Below are 24,576 nucleotides of genomic sequence, written 5' to 3' on the forward strand. Positions count from 1 at the left end.
TGGTCTTTCCTGTTGTTACACTTTATCAGCATAACTATGAGTTATGCTGATAAAATGTAACAAATTCACTGAAGCTATTTTAAATCTGGTAGACTCAAAATACTGCAATTTTACATGAAATCTAGATACTACGAATTATAGCAAAAATTATTTCATGGTGCTACTTCAAAAGAAAGAATATATATATATATATATATATATATATATATATATATATATATATATATATATATATATATATATATATATTCATCCCCCCCCCCCCCCTCAACACTGAACGGCATTCGGAAGGGTTGGAAAAATAAGGGGGGGGGGGGAGAATTAAGATTTTTCCCCTTCCCTTCCCACAGATCCATGGCTGTGTAACTGTGTAATTGTCAACGTAGGTATTTTTTTATTTTGTGTGGAATGAATTTTTAAATTTTAAAATGTTGGAAATGATGTGTTAGGAAATAAAAAAAAATCTCTGTGAATAGAATTTTATTGCAACCAGACAACTTCAGTTTTAGCCAATAATACAAAGTCCTTAAAAGCAATAGTTCCACACTGCGAGAAGCATAACAGTTTGCTTGTTTTTTTTTGTGATGAGGAACACATTTCATTTGGTGTTTTTAAATACTGGATCTATAATGAAATTAAGTGATAGTCTACATCCATTAAAATCAATATAAGTAGTTAAAATAATAAAATTATCACATTGTACACACAATTCTACCACAAATAAACTGAATTACAATTATTAATAATATGTGTCTTTACTTCTAAAAATGTACACCTCTCATAAGCAGGTCACTGCACAACAAATTGTTGTTTTTATTAAATCTTAATTGTTCCAAAATAACAAAGAAATATGCAATAATTGCATTTATATAAATGTCCTTTCACTTGTCAATTTAAGTTTAAAACTGTATATTACATATGAGAAAAAAGTGCAATTCAACAACTAAACTACATAAGTAGACCAATTTATGTTTTTACAATTATTAATTTTTTTTATAAATCCTTACTTCTTATAAGTCATTAACATCTGAGTTATTATATTCCTGATTTCATTAGTGAACACACACACACAAATTCCAAATAAACTCATTTGTCATAATACCAAGTCCTTTTTACATTTAAAAGTAACACTAATTATAATTATGTATTAATTAGATTTTTTAAATACCTAATAGAGATATGCTTTGTACACAGACAGTACTAATTATACTGAAACCATAAATGCATCTATATAATACAAAATTCTGTTTGGATGGTCTCAATATAGTACTGTAATTACTAATTTATAATTACAAACAATATACATTACACTGTAAAGCTAACACATAGCTTTTATGACCAATTTGTCATGAAATGACCTGTTTTTAATATTCTGTTCAAAGAACATTTTATCTCTCTTCATGAAAAATAGAACTTTCTACTCTTAAAATATTGATCTGAAACAATCTTTATAAGTCATTCTCTTTTAAACTAAACAAGAATGACATCTGGAAGCTATAGTACATTAATATAACAACATCTAGTTTTATATCTCTCTCTTCTTCCAAGCAAAGTTGGCATAAATGGCCGATACATTGTAGCTACCAATTAACAGTGTCAATAATACTAGCGTTCCTCACCTGGGAAAGAGGCGGTTCAGCTGTCGTATTGTAACAGAACTGATGATTCTCCAAACACAAAGAGACAAATAATATTCTCTTGTATGCTGTCAGGCACTAGAGATTAAGGTACCAACTGAAGATGATCACAAGAGTGAAAGTAATTGAAATGTATTATGCACTAAACTGACACAAATCACTCTTGCAATTATACAGTACATATATACATGATCAATAACAATACAAATATTTTTTTTGTAGGACTGCATAAAAAAGCAAACGGCCAAGTGATACCTAAAATACTATTTCTAAAACGAAGGGTGCAAGTAAAATTCACCGCGAAAGAACACTGACTAACGACACCAAATGTAACAAGTAAAAATGCACTGTACTATGCCTAAAGCATTATTTAGTTTTATGAACCTTTGAAGGCTTGAAGTGTTTCAAAGATCATGCAAGCAGGTTAAGCATGGCATTCTAATCCCTATGATTATTAGTTATTACACTTGGCCTCAACAGCCCAAACACAAAAAAAAATTATTTTATGAGGCCTTTATTAATGTTTTGAAATAAATAAAAATAAAAATTCATCAATTCACATGAAAAACTTGCTTGATACACAAATAACAAGGTTTTAATGTGCGTTTCAATTATCAGATCTACTTAAAACAGCAGAACTCATCAGCATTATTTTTTCTGAGACAGTGTTTTGACTAACATGATAATATTTTTTATTGAACAATTTTCAAATACCTGTACAAATAATTTTGTAAAATGCATAAAAGAGCAATCAAAAAATTTAATATGAGTGCACACTATGATAAACTAATACTTTTACTCACACTGTATAAAATACTCAAAATTTTTACAACAGGAGAATTACTATTATTGTTTCTACGGGGTTCTCTGTATGTACGAGCTACCACAGATGTGTACTAAGAAATCTGCAGAACATGTAAGTAAGAAAAAAATGCATATGAATTTTGTTATTTAAGTGGATGTTAACTTTGCTAGTATGAAAATTTAAAATGGACACATTGGTCCCTTGGCGTAACAAACTCATCGGCTGCATTAATACGTGGTACTTCCATGTCTATCACACTGTCTCTTTTAAACATTCAAAGCCAACAACCATAGCAATAGCTTCAACAGAACAACTCAAATCTTTTTCTTAATGATCACACTGACAGATTAATTTCCTCCAGGAAACACCAAGCCCCACACAGCTGCAAGCGCACGTTAATATATATATATATATATATTTTTTTGTTTACAGATACAATTAAATCGATCCCCCAGTAATTTTCACCACCCCATGATGTTTTGCGCAAGCAACACGGATGAACAGTAAGCGAAAGGGGTTGGTGAAACCAAGAGTTTTGAACCCGCACCTGAGGCGGTGCTCTCGGGAGAGCAGATGCGATTGCATGGTGAGGCTTCGGGAGTTCTGCGTGTTAGAGGGAGTAGGGAGGGAGGAGGGGGGGGAGCGGCCTCGCAGGGCCGGGAGACTCAGTGCTGCTGTCGCTCCCCGGCCATGAACTGGTCGACTATCTCCTGCATGGACAGCCGCAGGTCGTCCGTGCTGTCGCCGCCCGGCTCTGTCGCGGTGACGGTCCGCGTGGTCGTCGTCACCCTGGAACCAAGCAACGTGAGCTAGGTCACTCGAGGGACAAGATTACGTGGTGAATTGCGATAAAACAGAAATATCACCGAAAAGTTGGTTAATGCACCGTATAGCACCGAAGTGCAAGTTACATCATGGAATTAAGTAGCATTTAGCCAAAACTTAATTTAAGTCACAAAAAAAAGTAATAATTTTAATGTTTGAAATTCAAGGAGTAGCACTATTTCCGGACAAAAACGTAACTAAATATTACCTAATAGTAGTTAAAAGTCACACAAGTGTTCGTAATTAACGTGTTTTCCACGTTTGTTCAACTTTTTTTTACTTATGTTGGTTGTTTTAAGTAGCATTTATAGTGTCAAAATGCCAATAACAGATGAAAGAATGGATTTTAATGTGATTTTAATGTATGTACTTGTTGAGATGTTGCTATAAGTTATGTTAACATGGAAATAATATTTCCATTTTCTGTAATTTTTATATTTTTATAGATCCTTGATGCTGATTGGTCAAGAGAATCTGTAGGCACGGTAGATGTTGGTCATGAAAATTTGCTGCTGTACAGTCCATCACACGCTCTACATCTAAATTCACGCTATGACTCAAACCATCAATAAAATTAATAACATGGGAATCACCTTTGGCCACACAAATAGAGACAGCGCTCACTATCATGACAGGTAGGCCTGTGCAAATATCAGGTAATCAAATATGAATAGCAACTTATTCAAATATGAAATTTGAATAGTAAGAATTAGAAATAGAATCCATGTAAAAAAAAAATTTCAAATCTACACAAAATATTTATGGAAAATAAAAGTTAATTATGTAGTGTAGTAGTTCCTGGGAAATTAAACAAATGATACTGAAGTGAAATGGTTAGATTAAACAGGTATAATAATTATAAGTAAAATGGTTGTTCGCCAAAATAATTTTTTTTTTGGGAAATATTGTAATAATGTTTTATGCAGCAAACCAGGGTTGGAAAAAAAACAACCAAAAAACATGTTTTTTATTGTTTTAAACTGTTTTTTTTTTGTTTTTAATATTAATTTTAATCAAAACCACCAGAATATGTTTTGCACATATGGTATCAGCAGAAGTCCCATCAGGTGTAAGGTATATTGCTACACATTTTTGAATATGGAATTCCCTGACATTGCCCGGTTTTCCCTGACTGTAGCCATTCCGGATATTATTAAGTACAAGGCAAAAAGTTCACCTTTCAAGGAGTACTTATTCAGTCCTGTAACACTAAAAGAGATTAAACCTCTAGTATGGTGGATGGCTTTGGAGAAAAGTACTCATCATGCAACTCTGAACCTGGCACATCAGTTACACAGTGCAGTAGCTTCGTCAGCTGGTATTGAACGTCTTTTCTCCACATTCGGGTTTGTGCATAGTACTGTAAGGAACCGGCTAGGAACAGAGAAGGCTGCCAAACTTGTAATTGTTTTCCGTGCACTTAACTAACAAAAACAGATTTTAATTAGGTTAGATGAACTTAGTGGAACTGGCAACCTAAAAGGTATGACTGGTTTGACCCCAAACAGTGCTGGTATTTTATGTTTACATGAGGAATGTGTTTCACTTCAAAACATCTCATCCTAGTCTGGATATTTATCACAATTGGTGACTTACAATGAGACAGTGATGCTTGCGATGAAAATGTCAATATGCGGTTTTCGTAAGAAATAAAACTTTTTTTAAAATACATATAAAAAACATGTTTATAATAGAATGTTTTAAACATTGTGTTTTAAACTTGTTTTATTCAGAGTGTATTGTTTAAAACAATTTTGAACATATTGTTTTAAACGTGCCAACCCTGCAGCAAACCTAGCAAACCTAACCAACCCAACTTTCAGTTCAGTTTTATTTGCCTTATTTTTCACATCACGTTCCAGAAATTTTTTTTAGCAAACTTTGATCCATTTCACCAAAATTAATTAAAAATTTTTTAATGCTGTATTTGTGAAATAATGATTAAATGAGCTCATATTTGCATATTTAAACTCTAGTTATTTACATGTTCCTGGTTTTAACAGCAACCGGGTAAACTATATTTTAGTTAAGTAATATTACAAACACATTTTCTGTTAATCTCATCTGGAATCATAATTTATGTTTGTTTAAATTATTTGGTTTTTGATTCACAACATTCGTTTCATCTTTGATACATACAGCAAGTAAGCTGCTGTTACTGTTTCGCATGGTGGTAGATTGAGTGTGACTATACACTATTGCAACTATTGCGTTTACTTCGTTTAGTGGCCATCACAAAGGAAAGAGAGTGTTTTGTGTTGCAGTCTATGGTTGTTGATGTTTTATTTATTTTTAAAACAAATGAGTTAACCTAAACAGTGAACGTTGGTATACAACAAAGTCACTACGTATACTCTGTCAAACATTCGTAACCAATTGAGTAGTCACTATTTTGAAGTGTTAGTATTCGAAGGTGAATTTAATATGAATAATAAACTATTCATATTAAAAAATATGAATATTCACACAGGCCTAATGACAATCATTAAAAAGTATGATAGACTATGGCCTAGCCTCAGGAAATGTCCACCATAGTTGCTTCAAAACTATGACACTGTATTATGTTTCTACATTAAAACGTTTTCACCCTCTACTGCTTCATCATATTAATTGAAGTCTTTTATGAAAAAACTGCCAAAAAAAAAAACTACGATTCCCAGAAAGTATACAATTATTTGCACCAATGCAAAGATAGATTTAACACCACGTAAGCAGTTCATGACTAAATGAAACCTGCGAAACATAATTTTCTTTTATACACACACTTACTTTGTGTTTGTATCAGGATCGAACTGCGTGGTAACAGTCTCCATGTACACAGGGTCTTGGAAATATTCTGCTCCTATGTAATGGAAAAATACAAAAATCAAAATTATAGACACAATATGTGTAAAAAAATACTAAAAATATCAAAAGCTATTTTTTAAAAACACCACTACTAATAGATATTAACACAAGGAATGAGTAACTTAAAATATTTATCTTTCTGAACTATAAAAACATTTTTTTTTGTAATCAGTTCAGTGATATATTAGTGTCACTTTACAGTTACGTTCATATCATGTACCACTATTAGTAATGACTTGTGATTAAAATGACTTAAACTATGATATTGTAATCAGTCCATAACACACATTTTAAGCTGGTTAAATGCCATAATGCAAAGTTAATATATGCATGCATTCAAAAATAACATAAAATTATTTTGCAAACACAGAGAACTGAAAAAAAAATGGCATACTTTTTACATAAAAACAAGCAATTGAAATGTAAATTTCTTGATGCCAACATTAAAGCCAGAAATATCTACATAGGTGACGGAAGAATAAAATATAAAGTCAAAAAATAACTAGAATTTGCTTAACTGACAATTAGTTAAAGATACTGTAAGTAGTATTAGAACATGCAACACAGCTGCTACAACAACCATAAGTGAGTGAATGTGAGTCACCATTATGCCTATACTAAGAGTGAATGTATTAATCTCATTAGTAAATAAAATTACAGCCACAAAGAATGATTAAAATTAAAGTTTTCATTAAAAAAATTGAATCAAATTGAAATATGTGGCTACTATAACTCCAAAATTACAGCTGTAAAGATATAAAAACAGAACTGAAAAGTTAATGTGTATATAAATATGTATTAATAGATATCAATTTTGTAAGATTAATTTTATTTTAATAAGAATTTATCTATGTTACCATAAGTTGTCTGGAGAGGGGAGATAAATATAAATTATTTAAATCAGCCGGCTAACAAACAGTATCTAGGGAATACCACTGTCGTTCCTGATCTCATGCAGACTTTGCCGAGGGAGATTCATGTAAACTTTTAGTACATTATCGTAAGAAAAATGTAATATTTTTATTATTTTATACCACATTTTAGTGAGGAAGACACTTTCTTACGGAAATGTAGGTAAGTGATCCAACACAGTACCTAAAGAAAATGAAACCAAAAGTTTGGAAATCTACGCCTACAAAGTATAGTTAAATGACTGTGATGATATGCTGGCAACTGAAAATAACTCCCCTTATAAGCCATTTTTTTATGATTGGCTATTAATTTGATATAAATAGTAAATAGAGGTTAAAAAAAAATAAACTGATGTTACAGAACAATAGAACCTTAGAAAAAATTTTACTGGCCATCATGACAAAGCTCTAAGAGTGTGTATCTTCCTTCAAAATGTTTCAGCTCCTGAAGAAGTCCACAGAGCTTACAATGGAAATAAATTTGACATAGGCCTACAAGGGGGGGAACCCAAAAAAAAAAAACTGGATTTTTGTCACAAAAAATTTATTTATTACCTTTTATACCAAATTTCTTCAGTCACCTTCAAAGTACCTACTCTCTATAAGATGTGATCAACTAGTTAAATATTTTTTTCCCACTGTTTGAAGCACCTCTGGAACTCTTCAACTTTGATATCCTCCAGTGCCCTTTTTACTGCTTCCACATCATCAAAACCTTTCCTTTAAGATTTTTCTTCAGTCTTAGGATCAGGAAAAAATTGCAAGGGGCAAGGTCACGAATACGGAGGGTGGGGAACAACAGACCACCCCTGAGAGGCCAAATAGCGATTCACTTGTAAGACCGTGTGTGCAGGGTCGTTGTGACAAAGGAACCAGTCACCTTATCACCAAAGTTCCGGGCGTTTACTCTGCACATCCAGGCGCAAACTTCTTAAAACTTCCAAATAAAAGTGTTGGTTAACAGTCTTGCCAGGGGGAACACATTCCCGTTGCACAATTCCATGAAAATCATGAAAGATAATGATCATCGTCTTAAGGGGCCCGCCTACCTGGGCACACATACAGTGTGCAGAGCTTCAGGAAAAACAACGCGATTTCAAAACTACTCAAGATATCCGAGTGGGGCCTATTTACGAATAGCATTTAAGATTTCGCTGAGGACCGAAAAGTACTTTTAATTTCGGATTAAGTTTTTAAACTGTATTTTTAGAAGTGTTAAAATGCCTAAAACGCGTGTTTTCAGAGTAATTTTTAGGCATAAAACAATCAGTACAGATTCTTGAAAGCACTTAAGGGGCTTGCATAACACCTTTATCTTCATTTCTCCGCCATATAATGTTACCGTCACCGCTCAAATTTCACAGTTATCCTGTGACGACGAGACGAATGCGTGCCAGTTCAGAGCCTTGCGCTTAGAGGCTATACCGCGCTGGAAGCACCAGCGAGAGACGCGCTTATCACCCCGCCTCACTAACACACATACACCCCTGACGAGGCGGGCCCCTTAACATTCAACCCCACTTGTGTTGCTGCTTTTGGTCTGGGGGAGTTTAGAGTCTTCCACTGGCTTGATGCTTGCTGGGTTTCTGGATCATACCCAACATAGGACCTCTGTCACAAATATCCACCGCCCGGCTGATGACTAGGTGAAGTTCGTGGCCTGCTGGACTATACTCCCACTGGTCTCTTAGAGACAAAACATTCTCTCTGTGTTACTACAAAGCACTGGCCTAACATAGACCTGAAAACAACCATCCCTGGAGCTTGCTAAGCGCACACTGTGAACTCTCCTGAACTCGCGGCACCGAAATTACCTGTCAGCTCAACGCTTGCATGCGGCCAGAGACAATCCAAATGCTAGGCACGGTTCTCTGCAGCAAAAGAAGATGGTAAAGGGGGGGGGGACTCTAGGACAAAGACCTGGATGCTGCATTGACAATTGCTTACACTGCGATGCTTTCACAGCCTCACTGCGAAATAAATTCTCTTATCCTAAGTTCTCTTTTACAGAAGTCTAAAATAGTTTGTTCATTCCAAGTGTGCGACTTTGGCTGGCAGCCTAGTGTGTTTCTTTTGCTCATTACTCTTTGCCATCATTGCCCCGGCATATTCCGTACCGTATGCCAGCCTCCGCCCATGTCTGGTCTGGATGCTATGTACAGTCTTGTCTCACGGTTAGATTGCAGTAGAGTAAATGGTGACTATTGTTGACAGATTGATACTACCTGGCTTGTTAATATTAAAAGTGTTAATTTATCTACCATAATTACTTATTTTAAGTTTAACTATTTGTCGATTTTTCTAAGATTATAAAATAGGGTCTATTGCCAGTATTATTACAGTTGTAGTCATTCTGACAAATAAAAATTAAATGTTGAAAACCAATTAATTATTATTTTACATCAGAAACTATTTGTAGCAGTCATTCACAATTAATAACTACGCATTCCCTTAAAATTGTGTTATGCTGAAAACAACCAAAATTTTTATATTAAATAATATAAAAAATTGACAAAAACAGTTGAAACTATGATTGAATCTTACAATTATGTCTCCTTGGAAATAAAAAAAAAATTGGTTGTCTGTAAGTCGGTTTACGGACGATAGTTTAACGTGACAACGTCATAACAAAACATTTATGAAATGATTGATCCAGAAGAAAAGGAAATATCATATTCGGCCTGAGACTGAGCCGTAATAGGTTTTTGCAACCAAACCATTTAGGCATTAAAAATATTATATTCTTCGAGGAAGAATTTTTTTTTAATTTTTCAATCTTTTGCATGATAAAATCTACCTCTGCATACTTTTATGAATAAAATTGAATCATTTTTATTGAATTATCACTATTTTGTATGGATACAAAGTAGTGAAACGAAATGTGCAATTGAATTAATAAATTTACTTCTATTTGCATTCATTAATTCAAATATATTTATTACTTTTGAAATGTTGCATGCGCCATATTTAATTTACAAGTACAAAAAAAAATTCACAGCTGCCGGGTTTCGAACCGACAACCTTTAGTTTAAGAGTTAGGTGCGCTAACCACACGCCCACGAGGCTATACTTAAGTAATGTAGTTTCAAATGTTTTATATATATATATATATATATATATTTATTTATAAAAACTTTGTTCACGGTAGGGGTATAATGGTAGGGGTATAATATTAACACGATTTTATAACAAATACACATCCCTAATTCACCAAACTTATTTATAATGTGTTACAATATTTTTTAAAACATTGTGCAAAAGATCCCGGGTGTAATTTGAATTATTATGTGTAACTGTAAAACACCATTGTTGGTTCAAAACGTATTTGAATTTTTAACATTACTTTTAAATAACCGTACCGATTGTGCTGAAAATCGGTGGACTATCGTTAAATGACATAATATGAATAATTCAAACGACAAAAATATGATTGAAAAGTCAAATCGATGGTTGTTCCAATCGAGTGGAAGAGAGATGCCACGCATGCGTACAATGAGCAAACAGAACACATCCGTAGTGGGACATCCGTAATGGGACACTTTTTCGTGCGTGCAGCTGGCGTTCATCGATTTATTAGACGTTGTCACGTCAAAAATAAATATGATAGATGATGTTCTTGATAGAATTCAACAGGAAAAAGTAAAATCTCATTATATTACAAAGTTATGTCTATAAAATACTGTGCTCTTATAGTGAGTGTATACCTGGCAACAGAGCACACCCACACAAGAACAGCGCTAATTGCAGATATCGTGAATTGGAAAGAGAGCAAATTCCCATTTAAATCCACAGCGCAAACCAAGAATGAGACCTGCTATAGGACACGCACGGAGAGAGGGGTAAACTCTGCACCACTCTCTACGCATGCGCAGACTTTGGCTCTCTTGGCGCAGTTATGATACACGGTACGCCAGCGTCAGAGCAGGAATACTAAGAAGCTTAAAAAAGGCAATACATTCCGTTCTTCTGCTCTCGCAGAGCTATTTCTCTTGTCTCGTGAGATTGTAGTTTTTTATCTGCTGCTCTAGAGTTTTCAGGATCATGGCGACAATATGGTAGTTTAGGCGTCCTGTTGTAATATACCGATTTTACTAACAACCTGGTCACATCAATGGAATTTTTTGTACAAAAAAGACAACTGTAATAGAAATAATTTTTTACTTAATTTTAAAGTTAACAAATGTGAGTTGTTATCGAAATGTAAACTTCAAGTGTTAACAAATTTAAATACTTTATATGAGTTAAATAACAAACTTAATTAGTAACTAATTAATTAGCAATTATTTAAAATACAAATGATGATTTGAGATATAATTCAGGCATGATATTAATTAAATGTGAAGTTGTAACTGTTATGGTTTTAATTTATGAATAGCCCTTTCGTAACTTCATTGCTTGTAACGAGAGTGAAACGAGTGGAAAATGCAACCGAAATTAAACATAATAAATCACAAATTATAAAATCATGAGTCCTATATTCAAAACATCTTTAGATAAATGGTAACTCTATGCCAATAGAGGGAGAAGTTATTTGAATAATGAGTTTCATACTGGTAACACCATTTCAATAAGTGGAAAATTATTAATTGCGAGCTGTCTCATTTTTCCACTTTCACAATAAAACATGAATTTATCAGCAACAGGAAAGTAAAAAAATTGAAGGTGTAAATAGTGTAAATGTGCAATGCAGCTTATATAAACTGAAAGTCTCTACAATGTAAATCCTATAATAATAATTAAAAAAAGGTATAAACCGTAAGTACAGGAAAAATGTGCTAGGTTTGTACGATTTTTAGCATAACTACGTTTTTTTCATTGTTCTATTCTTTATGGATAAGCAAAATTGGGCATACCCATTGCAAAATATCATGCTACACCACTGACAAAAACCAGGCATATGTTTTCGTTATGCTATCAATGTAAATATAACACATTCTAAACTTACTGCAGGATACTAATTGTAAGAATGAAATGTCAGATCTCAGTATTAAAAAAAAAGAAGTTAGTGTCCAAATACTTAAACACAAAAATTTTAACCCAAAACTGAACAAAAAACAATTCACATTTTTTAAAAGCCAATCTGATAACAGTTGGAATTGTAAACTACAATTAAGACATTTGGATATGTTCATTACATAGTGGTAAACTGAAATTTTAAGCGCTAGCCACAAAAAAAAAAACTCAACATACCATGCACACCTTGACCATACTAACATTCATGATCAAAATTAGTTAAAGCTAACGTCAATGCTTCTACATACACTTTGCTACAAGAGAGACCATGCAACAGCAGGAACCAATTAAGTTATTTAATAAGTTATATTTTATTACATATTTTCTAAAGCAAAACCCAAAAACTCTACTTCACATCAGCATGCTGTGTCGTTTAGTCATGCATTTTGATAAACATGCCGACAAATTTTCATTTCACTGATAAGTATGTGAAATCCACAATGGCATTTTTAATTCAGTATCATTGACATTCTGCATGAAAGGATATAACTTCTCTCTCAATTCACATTTGCAATTGAAAAGTTAAGAAACCACGTGGAAACCATTTAATTGTATTTTCAAGCAGCATATTTTTTAAAGTAATATCTTCTTGCATTCTTCTCTCCTCTTTGGATATTTACAAAATAGTGTCTCAACCCTGCAAAAATATTCTTGTCACTTTAATGACGAACAGAGATAGTTTTCGAGTACCTACATGGTTTTTAGCACCTATTATGTACTGTCCCTAAGTTAAAATTCAGATACAATTGGTACAATAAATCTCTCTCTGACTACTTCGGTATACATCAATCATCCAACACTTTGGACCTCTAAGTGAGGTTAAGAATGTAACATCACATAACCACAAATATTGTGATTGTACATTTGTGAACTTATTAACTATTAAGCAGAAACATTGCTTTGAACCAAAGGGTCATAAAAGATATCAAATTTTGGTAACAGAATTTTTTTTAAATACATTATGTGCATTTTGATTGGATGAGCTACAGTTCCATATTCACCCTGTTTCACATTTTAGAAAAATAATAATAATTACAATTTAAATTTTCTAGCCTGTTTAAAGCACTTTTTATTCCTACCTCTTTGACTAAGATTTCTGTACAATCTACAAAGACTTCTCATTTACCTTATCAGGCTTCCTCTCAACTTCAAAGTGAAATTGTACTACTGTGAAAACTGTTATTATATTATTTAGTGTACAAATCATTTATCTGAAATCATCTAGATTTTTTTTTAATCCAGAAAGTTTGGGTGGACATCTTTTGTACGTTATAAATTAATGATGAATTATTTTCAGTCTTTTGTCACATCTCTTCAGAGTAATTTCATAAGCCAGGAATTAAACTGGATGTTTTCCTATGATGTTGAAGATGCCTTATATTAGAGATTGCCTTGTATTCAACATCGTCTAACATTCAAGGTCATTTTAAATATAAGGTCTTAAATTCATGTAGATATATATTCAGCTATTGAAATGGTCCCTTATAAATTAAGGTTTTTTTTTTATTCTGACACTCAACAGAACAATTTTGACTCCACTCAGGAAACTATCTGGGCAAAAACAACATGGCTATAAATACCACTAGGATCCAAGCAAGCACTAATTTATCTTTCGAACTTTTCTGTTGGGTAAAAAACAAGAAATGACACATTACATTGTTAATCAATTTTTTGGAGTTTATGTTCAATATGACAACGTTGTGGAAGTTGTTAAAGGGTCATCTCTTCTGACAATATTACATGGGTGTTGGATCTTGAAAAAACAGAATTTCAATTACAAGTTAAACATAAAATACACAATTGTTGCACTGTAACTGTTAAAACCCACAGACACAACAAACAAAATTGTTAGCATTCACATTTTTTACTGTATGACTGAATACACTACAATTTGACACAGTGCATGGACTTGTTACTGCTTAAATATTTTATAGAATGTTTGAACCCAACTTAAAATGACTGTGAACTTGCCTCAATGTATCGCTTGCACAAATCAGTCAAACAATATCTGTAATGCCAGTTACAGTTTACTATGACAGTTTATCCTTTATCACCATGATTTTATGCAGATAGCTATTTAGTATTGGTTCCTATAATTTAAACTGAACATTTTAATATTACTACATTATTTATTAGACATGTAATTGAGAATAGATAAAAACTAAATAACTGAAAAAGTTTAATAAAAAATTATTTAATTTTCACTACATAGTACAAAACAAATTTGCTTCCCACTGTCTGTCTGCCCTATGTATGCTTAGATCTTTAAAACCACGCAATGGATTTTGATGCGTTTTTTTTTAATAGATAGAGTGATTCAAGAGGAAGGTTTATATGTATAATACATGCATAATATAGTAGAGAAACACTGATAATTTTAGAGGTTTCTAATGTGATGTTGTAAATAAACACTTTTTTTGTGCTTACATTGCAAACGCTGGCTGAACCCTACGAGATAGATCAAAATAATATACTACAGTATTGTACACCTTAAAAAGGTCTACAAAAGAGTCCATGATGGTATATGTCTATCTCTTAGGGATAATCCACAACCATTTTTATCCTTTACTTTTTACGAGAAATAATGGCTTATTTACGAAGCGATTTTAAGCAATACAGCATTAATCCTTATCCAATTAAGTACCTTAAATACATTGTGTGTGCATTTAATATAGATCAATATGGCCCTTTACAGTATGTAATTTAAATTAATATTTTCAATGATATTACAGATTTAAAATGCAGGGACATAGCGGTTGCGGCGGTACCGGCCGGGGGGTGGGGGGGGGGGGGGCTGGTATATATAGACATTCTGTAGTATATTTAGTATCAGCATTGCACCCATGCGATGCCGGGGCGGGTCGCTAGTAAATTATAAAAAAAGAGTTGAATTGAAATATGGAAAAATTAATTTTTGGCATTTTAATATTTTTAGTATTCACAATGCCAAACACATATGAATTCAACTTCACTGTCTTCTTCTCTTCTGGTTGACCAATCAGAGGTGATCAGTCTTTTGTTGAATGCAGAGCTAGGTTTTGAGTATTTCTGAGGAGGGAGGTTACTGCCATATTAGATAGAAAACTTGACCAGCTGAGACAAAAGAAGTCAAAACTTCTTAGTTCTCTGGCCTTCAGGAAAAGAAACAGAAACTACATTGTGCTTCCCAAGTTCACATAAATTCACTAAAACTTCCAGACTCCAGCAGCTCAGCGAAGTTACCATTGAGCCCACTTCTACCTTGCGAGAAGGAACTTGTTAGGTCCACCATTTCGGCCTTGGCCGACACGTCATCACTAGCACTGAGTGCACCGTACCTATCTCCCTATCTATTAGGAGAGGTAATGTCACCACCCTCCCACAGATAGCAGGTGGACAGATCCCCAAACAAGATGGATTAAGCAGACTTATAACATCGCCTGTGGACATCTAGGGTAAATGTTATAAGTATCAAGTAGTATAATGATGTTTGATGATTTTGTAGAGATGAACAAGACCCAAAACCCGTTATGTGAACATGAAATGTAAATAATATATGTATGTATATCCATGATGCATGGTGTAACCTGAGTGTGTGTATGTTATTCTCTATCTCTCTCTATCTATATCCATCCCTCTATCTATATCTCTTCTCTCTCTATTCATATATATCTATATATCCTATATCTCTATCTATATCTCTCTCTATCTCTCTCTCTCTCTCTGTCAACCAGGCCTGTCAGTGATCCTTTCCCCAAAAACCCTAACAGTTGGAATGGGTAATTATTGGCTATGCTATCCTTCCTTCCTTCCCTCTCTCTCTCTCTCACCTTCCCTGAAGCGACCATTCAGAACCGTTCCAACCTTCTTCTCTGAAGTGACCCTTCGGGGACGACTATATCCTTCCTCCCAGGAGCGACCTTTCAGGGACCCGCTCTAGCCCTTCCCTCCTTCGTTCTGGTCGCGATCCTCTGGAGGACCGCCACCAATCCCCAGCCTGTCTTCTCCCTCTCTTCCATTTCCATGCCAAGCAAGAGGGCAGGTCGAAAGCGTAGCAGGCAACGCAACTGCCGACAGGGCAGGAAGGAGGAACAGCTGCTGGTCTATCGTTGGGGCTACTAATCTGCCTCTCCAGCACACCAGCGCCTCTGGCTGCCGCCAAGGACACCACAAACTATATTGGATACAAATTAAACAGAATATGAGAACCGCCTTTTAGAAATACTCAATACCTAGCTCTGCATCCAACAAAAGACAGATCACCTCTGATTGGCCAAAGACCCCAGCCAACCAGAAGAGAAGAAGCCACTGATTGGCCAGCACGCCTAGCCGATTACAGAAGCCCATCTCCGATTGGCCCACAGTTGCAGCCAATCAGGAAACACTCATCTCTCAAAGGAGAATACTTAAACGCAGGAGAACTTCCAAGAACCTCAGAAGGTAACTACTACCCTGATGATGGCAAATGCAAGGTTGACAGAAATGTCTGTGAAATTGTAGCCTTCGTCACGGCTACAACTCGGAAGCTAAGCAAGTCTTTAGCACAGTATGTCTTGTCATCATTGTGGCCCTATACTTTGGGCCCAGGGCCATTTACTTTTGCGGGGCCCTTATATTTTGGAGAAGGACCTTACCGGAAAGGGATAAAAAGGGATGGGGGGGGAGCCTGACCGGAATATTTGAAGTATATAAAACTCTTTAAAACATTTGTTTGAAGCCAATCTGGAACTTAAATATTAGATGATGGTTTTGCCAATTTATGGCTAATATTGACATATTAAAATTTGAATAAATTACATTTATGGTATACATATATTGAAAAGGGATCTACATTTTAATAACAAACATTTTATATCATAGGCACTTTGGTAATAAAAGGGCCAGTTTGGGGCCCTGGGCGATTGCCCAGTGTCCCAGCCCTGGAGGCGTCCCTGCTTGTCATGTGTCATGTGTACTTATTAGTTATACTTATACATGGTACGTAGGAGCAGGTTTCTAATTTTAACACAACATAAATACATGTAATATTATTAGTAAACCAAAACACCATCCACAGACACACACACCCAAAGCTATGTACATAATCTGCACAAATATTTTGAAGTTAAAACTGCCTATTAGAATTCATAAATAACTCATATAAGTATGTATACAGTTGGCTGCAATGTTGTTGAATCTGTAATTGTTTCAACTACGACCTAATTAGCCCAGTCAGGAATCCTCACTCTGACACACATAAGGAGGAAGATTGATCCATGAAGGAACCGCAAGTAACGAAACTAAAAAGAGCTGCAGCCAACTGGCACATAGACTTCCACAGCACAAAGCCCCCAGTTAACAGCCTTTTCCTCTCCTGACAATGCCTGCATGCTTGCACCAACACATGTCATAGTGTGGTTAAGGATACTGAAGATTAACTATCTCAATTAAAAATAAGCACACTGGCACAGTATGTTGAAGCTGTAGCAGTGGCGGTACTGTACCGCCAAGGGCACACGGCAAGGCAGGAGACGAGAGCGGTACAAAGAGACAAGGTAACACAAAACATAGTGGCTTCCAAAGGACACATGATCATAATGGGAGGTGGTACGCACTGTCAACTCAGCACGCAGCGTTTGTACCGCTGTGGCAATTTGTATTGCTACAATACCACACTAAAGAAGTGGTAGTGCTCTATGTGCAACTTTATATACTGCTGTTACGTCATACCGCTGAACCTTACAGCTATGACGTATCACGCCAGTGTGTATTGACCATAAACTACATTATCCAATATCCATTCTTATCCCTGCCGAAAGCAACAGGATTTATAAACCACTACATTCCAAGCAAGCCCAGACTTGAGGCTGTTTCTCTAAGGGGCGATCACCTGAAAATCCTGTTGCTAAGGTGTTGAGGTTCAGTTTTGCTGGAGGATATTCCACAAACTGAAATTTCAGAAATAACTGACAAGTACATTTTAACCCGCCATGTTGAGTTATTTCATTTTCACAGAATTTCAGTGAAAGTGAAAGTTTTTAAGGGCGCCGTCTGCCCGGGCACACATACGGTACGCAGAGCTTCAGGAAAAACAAAGCAATTTAAAAACTACTTAAAATATCTGAGTGGGGTCTGTTTACGAAAAGCAAGAAATCATTGAGGGCTGAAAAGTACTTTTGATTTTGGCTTAAGTTTTTAAACTGTATTTTTAAGAGTCAAAATGGCTAAAAGGTGTGTTACGGTCACAGCTCAAATTTCACTGTTGTCCTGTGATGAGAAGACTGCACGCCAGTTCAGTCTTTTTCTTAGAGGAGATTCCGCACTAGAAGCACCAGCCAGCTTCGCGCTTATCATCCCACCTCACTAACACACATACACCCCGACAAGATGGGCCCCATCATTCAGGCATGTTCAGGATCATGTCTATGTCGGATTAGCGATGTTACTGAATCATCGAACATAAATACACTTTTTAACAGGAATACCAAGTTGTAATAAGCTGCTCTGTAAAAAGAAAAAATTAATCTGAGCGTGTTCTTCAACAAATCATTGTGGAAATGTAACCGGCTACAAAACAGAAAACACTTTACTGAAATGAAAATAGACAGTAACGATAAACTTTGAGTAAATTTAAAACTCAGACAGAGCATTAATGCGACCAGCCGCAAGCCAACTGCAAAAAAATCAGAATCGAGGCGGCTTGATTGGTGCTAGCTTTAAGAAAGTACTGAACCATAGAATGCTGGATTGAATAACTTTCACGGTACTTTCAATATTAAGTACCAAATTCGTGGATTCTTTTTTTAGTTAAGTTGTAATGAAATTACACTGTATATAAAACCTGTTTTTTGTAGGAAGTCAGGAAAATAATAATAATTATAATTTTTGATTGACATATAGTATCAATGTCATTTACTAGAAGATACGTATCCAAGTTTCTACAACTTGTTAAATGCATTCAAATTAGTTTTTAATTTTTTTTTTTTTAATTTTTTATAAAAATCTGAAGAAAAAAATTCAATATGATGGCTGAAGTAGAGCCATCACATGATATGGCACAGTGTCCCACTGACTGACTCAATCAGTTGTAAGTTTCATTCATGTGGGTCCTTTCTCAGTCTTCTTTTAAAAGGGGCAATTGCCTCACAGTTCTTTACTAAGGTCTGCTCTAGGTAATTTATCTTGGCTTCTTTGGACACGTACACAAACCTCTTAAGGCTGTTTCGAAAACAGTACGCCCCTCGGCTTACTCTCGTCAAGTAAATACTTGACTTTGGTCCCCACAAAGCCATGTACAAAAGACACCACTTCATAAGGACAGTACAATACCAATAGCTCAATATGAAGACCTTTGTGCTAATATCAGTCACGGAAAGCTCTGATCAACAAGTAACATAAGTAATTGTGTGATGCGTGCTACCGTGTGGCTAGGCTCTTGGTCAGTGTCAGTCAAACGGAGCTATAAAGCGCCATGTTTTCCAGGACTTAACCTTCTTACAACAATCCTCCCACCCACCGCACCTAAAACTTACTGTCTCTTTCGTTACCTTCTCCTTTCTTCTGCCTTTCTGCCTCAGTTTCCGAGGATACGGCTCTATCACACATCCCATTATTACCCACTCTAAATAAGCAACAGGAAGGAAATATTTCAACGCAAATAGGCCTGCAATACCTCACAGCACAATAAATTGGGAAAGGTTCGTCATGCTAGTTGGGCCACGTAGATACAAGGAACATGACCAAAGATTTCTCAACATTCAAACAGAAAATCTAATTGGTGGGTTTGAACAGCCGCATGAGATGCTGTTAGCAGAATGCACGGAAGTCTTTTGCTCGCTGTCGAGAATTATTTGCCAAATAATAAATATTATACCAAGATAAAGGTAGTAACCTTTAGAAGTCATGCCAAAAATGAAAATCAAGTTTCTAAAAAAAGCACACACTGGGTATCTACTTGGATGCAGACATAAAATTGTGACATTTTCTTGACAGGCAAAATTAAGTTTGTTTTTGCCAATAGGAATATTTTTAAATAATGTATGTAGTACAAACACATAAGTGTTTTTAACATATTCAGTATATTTTAATGACATAAATAAAATACAGTAAAACAAAAAATAAAATCCCACTTAATAAATTTCTTGGATAAAAAGTTTAAAAAATTTAGAACTTGTCTCATTAATACAAACAATTTTACTCTTTTAATTAATAATTATGTTAGTAAGTCTAAATTTCTAAGTACCTTAAGAAACTTCTTAACACAAATTTAATGTTAAGCATATTATAGAGTTTTCTGTGACTTTAGTAATCTTTTCTACAATTTGTGACTTTTCATGACCTTAGGAACTTTCTCAATACATGAGACACATTGATACATGCCCTGTTTAATCTGTTAGGCCGCAGCTGGCATGAGCAGTAGTTGCCAACTTCACACCAGTTCATACCAACTCTTACTCGACACAGAGTCTGTCAACTGACAGCGGCACTCCATTCCGTAGCACAGGATGTAACACTTGGCTCATCATAGTTTAAGTTTGCCATGCTAATTTATTTGACCCAAACAAATAAAACAGTATCAAAGCTTGTAACAATAAAAAGCACATTAAACAATAAGTAATTTCTTTAAAGCACTGCAGCATTCTCTACATTTTGCAAGCAAAAAAAATGCAATTTCCAACAAGTTATTAGAAAACAAAAAAATGTGGTCTTAATAAACTGTACCAATAACAGTTTGTACTGTTTACTCACAAAAAAATCTAAGTTATATTAGAGTTTGTTGTGTAATGGCTAATTGTATATTAATAACTGAAAAACCAAACATTTTCCACTATTTAAATTATTTATCAACTATAAAAAAATTAGTGTAAAAATATTAAAATGAGATTAGTTTAAGTGACCCCGAAATAATGTTTTAAATGCCTTAATTGTTTACAAATTATAGTGATGTATTACTGACAGTGCTGACATAAAGGTATTTTACACAAAAAGTCATCATTGAACACTTATTAATGCTTGACACAATTTAATTGCAAAAAAAAAAATTGTTGTGCAGTTCAATCTAAAGTTGAACAGAACACTTCAGGTATGTACAGTTTTTCCATTCGGGCTTAAATTCTGTAACTCCTAAGCTGTCCACTTCACTCTGGATGTTGTTAGCTAGCAACTGTGTTACGTGTTAGAAGGCCTTTTACAACTCATGGTTCACAAAACACTGCAGTGCAGTCCTGAATATTCAGAAACCTACTTGGAAATAACACAGAGAAATTGAAAAAAAAATGCAACAATGAATTTATATTAGTACTATGATGAAATTTTTCCACAGATAAGAAACTTATCAGCATGCTTATGAAATGAAGAGGAATCCTAAGTCAATTTACTTTCAAGAAATGCTGTCAGCCAAAATTCAGTAAAATCAATAGTCAGTACTTGTGGATTTGGTTTCTTTTTATAGCTAAAAGAAACTACACGCAACTGTTATGCTACGTAAACACGAAAAAAAATAAGAAAAAACTCGGAAAAAAAAATACAATTTCAGGATATCTGTGCAATTTGTTAACTGTCATCTATTTTACGCCACTTTCCTTATATTGTAACACTGTTTTTAAAACTGCTGTTTGAATAAAATCACATTAAAAAAAATTACAGATTATAGCAAAATAATTTTTTTTTGGAAATATAAAATAATAAACATGTCTAAAAGGTCATCATAGAGTTGTTTTTTTTTTTTTTTTTGCTAAACTAGCATTTGCTTAGGGAAACTAACTACTTCTTGGCCTCTTAAGTTGAAGCTACAGATGTTATGGCATTACTTGTTGCAGCCATCTTCAAGGGCTCTTGAAAATGTCGGCGACATATAGGGCGCACCATCCATTACACGGACACGGCCTCAAACCAGAAGCCTATGATCGAGACTCGGGGAACTAATCACTGATTAGCGAACTGGACGTAGATGTGGGGGCGAGCGAGGTCGGCACTGTGTTTTGTGAACCGCAGTCGGGGCACGGGGCACGGAGGGGTTAGCTGTTACCGTGGTGGAGGGGGGCGGCCAGCGCGTGAGGGAGGAAGCGATGCACGGCTAGGAAGTAGGGTGAGCCGGGGCCATGCACAGCGACGCAGGCAAGCACGGCCAACAGGAAGCAAGCCGGCACCAGCCAGCGCCGGCACGCGTCGCGCCACCCGCCGGCCGCTGGCACGGCGACCGCTGTGGGAATACGGGCACACCTACGGCTCGAGTCGCTGCTGCCTTCGCACCGAGCTCCTCGCGCAGCTGCCATGCCTCTCGTCGCTCAACGCTACCCGCGCGCTTTCACTTACTCGAGATCCTGGTCTAATTCACTTCTCCCATCTCTTCTCAGCAGGGAACTAGGCAAAATCGCTGATAGATTGCTTCTTAACATCACTAACGTTTTTTATTTATATTACCTTTACAGAAGTGCACACACATTATGTATACGTGCGTTGACTTTGAAAAGCTGTCTGATAAAAAAACTGAAATATTTACAAACCAATCATTTAGAATTTTAAAATGTACTAAAAAAAATATCCAAAAATATCTACTTAGGTGTAAAAAAAGTAACTAACATAAAATTTACACAAATTGCATTTACATGACTTACGGTGTGAGTTAGTTTATAACTTAAAAAAAAAAAATGGTAACTCTCGTAAATGCAACATACTGGGAATAGATTACTTGTTAACCTTGATTTGTCTTGAATTATACCAAGTAATGTATGCACTTACTTTTCTAAATTTTAATATAAAAAAATAATAAAATAAACATCTAAAGTTTTGATTAGGTATTATTTTTTTTTTTTTTTTTTTTTAGGAAATTTTTACTCTTGTACAGGCACAGGTGTGCAATGCTTGCTCCCATAACCAAACTGCAAAAGTTTACAAACTTAACACTACATCAGCAATCACAACAACCATGCCACAGAAAAACTACACTAACTACAGTTGCACGCAAGATATATATACATACGTAGCTACAAAATGCAAGAAGAAAGCATTATCTAAGAAAGCCAGCGAGAAGAAAGGGAAGTGCATTACATATATACAGCATGCAATACTATCTAAAAACTTCAGAAATTAATAAAGAGGTAGTAATTATAAAAAGAAACATCCAAGAGTTATAACTAATGATACTGATGTATGTATAGATGTAACTTTATGCTTATTCGGCATCACATACCTTGTATTTCATTAAACAGCAACTGAATAAGTTATTAAAAAACATGTTCTAAGAGAAAATTTTTAATGACTAAAATTAAACTAAAATTAGTTTGAATGTTTGAAATATTTATTGCTGAACAGTGATATATTAGTCATCCCTGAGGTTGGTAGTAAACTATTGATCCTCACCTATGTACAATTCTGATGTCGTAGCAATGACAGCACATGTTCTGTAAATGAAACTCACCATTAAAATCTTGTCTCCACCCATTAGAGTGATAAACACTACATAACTTTTCACTGACCGCCTCTTAACAGAGATTTTCAACATGACAGCCTCACAACCTCATTAAAGACTAAACCAGCTAACGTTTTCCTAAGAAGACTTCCTAAAGGCTGTCATCACTACCACATTAGGCTCGTACAGAGGCAAGACCCAATAGTTTACTAACAACCTCAGGGATAACTCATATTAATATATCACCACCAAACTGATCACCGAATTCATAGTTCAGAGACCGTCATAATCTTGCACAATGTAAAACTCTGTGCTATTTTTAACTACAAATGTTAATATTTTTTTTGCACTTAGGCATATACGAGGGGGTACCCAAAAGAAACAGAACTGAAGTTGTGGGAGGCAGATTTTAGTAGTACCACGTGGTAACACTTGGGGGCATATAGAGATAACATTCCCGAATCAGTAAGTTAAATGTCGTGTTAAAGAAGGTTCCGTTTGACTTGTGTGAATTTTTTAGAGACAGTTGTCGTTTTTGCAATGGCTGATCCTCGTGAACAGCGTGCCTGTGAAGTTCTGCTTATTTCTCGGAGAAACTGGCATGGAAACACTCAAAATGCTAAAAAACGGCCTACAAGGACAATTCTGTTGGGCAAACTGAAGTGTTTGAGTGGTTTTCCCAATTCAAAAGAGGTGAAATGTAATTTGATGACTAAACTCTTGTGACCTACTAGTTCACTGTTTAATTAATTTTTTTATGCATGTTGGTATTTTGTTGTATTTAAATTTCCCTGGCTTTCACGTAATTTAATATTTGTATTTTTGTACATAGTGTTATTTATTTTAATTTTTCCATGACGGGTAGTTGCAGTTTCCCTTGGTGATATTATGTTTAAGTTGGTACTACTGGCAAGATTGTTTATGGAAAAATCCAGTAGGTTCTTTATATGAAAGTAGTGTAATTTATATTTCAGTATTATGAACTTTTAGAGACTGTAAGTATTTTTGTAAATAATAACTTTTATAGTTATGTGTTTTTATAAGAACTTTATGCTTGGTTATATGTGGGACTTGAATTTGATTGCGGTGGTCAGTGACGTACGAAGGCGCAGGGGCCGGCGAGGGGAGGGGGAGTTGCAGCCGAGCAGTGGACGTGGACATGTGTGTGTG

The 24,576-nt window shown here is 35.1% G+C and overlaps 1 protein-coding gene across 10 annotated transcripts in view; it reads right to left on the reverse strand.

Moving 5' to 3' along the window:
• Nucleotides 1–465: 465 nt before the first annotated feature.
• Nucleotides 466–24,576, reverse strand: part of LOC134528037 (ankyrin-3) — a 386,196-nt gene continuing 362,085 nt past the window's right edge. For 9 of the 10 annotated variants that reach the window (XM_063361226.1, XM_063361227.1, XM_063361225.1 and 6 more), the window contains 2 exons: nt 6,037–6,109; nt 466–3,231 (listed from right to left, as the gene is read on the reverse strand). In XM_063361226.1, coding sequence (XP_063217296.1) covers nt 3,108–3,231; nt 6,037–6,109 — 197 coding nt within the window. In that variant the 3' untranslated portion in view covers nt 466–3,107. Of the gene's footprint in view, nt 3,232–6,036; nt 6,110–22,023; nt 22,198–24,576 lie in introns of all 10 variants that reach the window. The other variant, XM_063361230.1, reaches the window with a different exon arrangement.

The sequence above is a fragment of the Bacillus rossius genome, chromosome 1 (assembly GCF_032445375.1).
Source record: "Bacillus rossius redtenbacheri isolate Brsri chromosome 1, Brsri_v3, whole genome shotgun sequence".
Taxonomy (NCBI): domain Eukaryota; kingdom Metazoa; phylum Arthropoda; class Insecta; order Phasmatodea; family Bacillidae; genus Bacillus; species Bacillus rossius.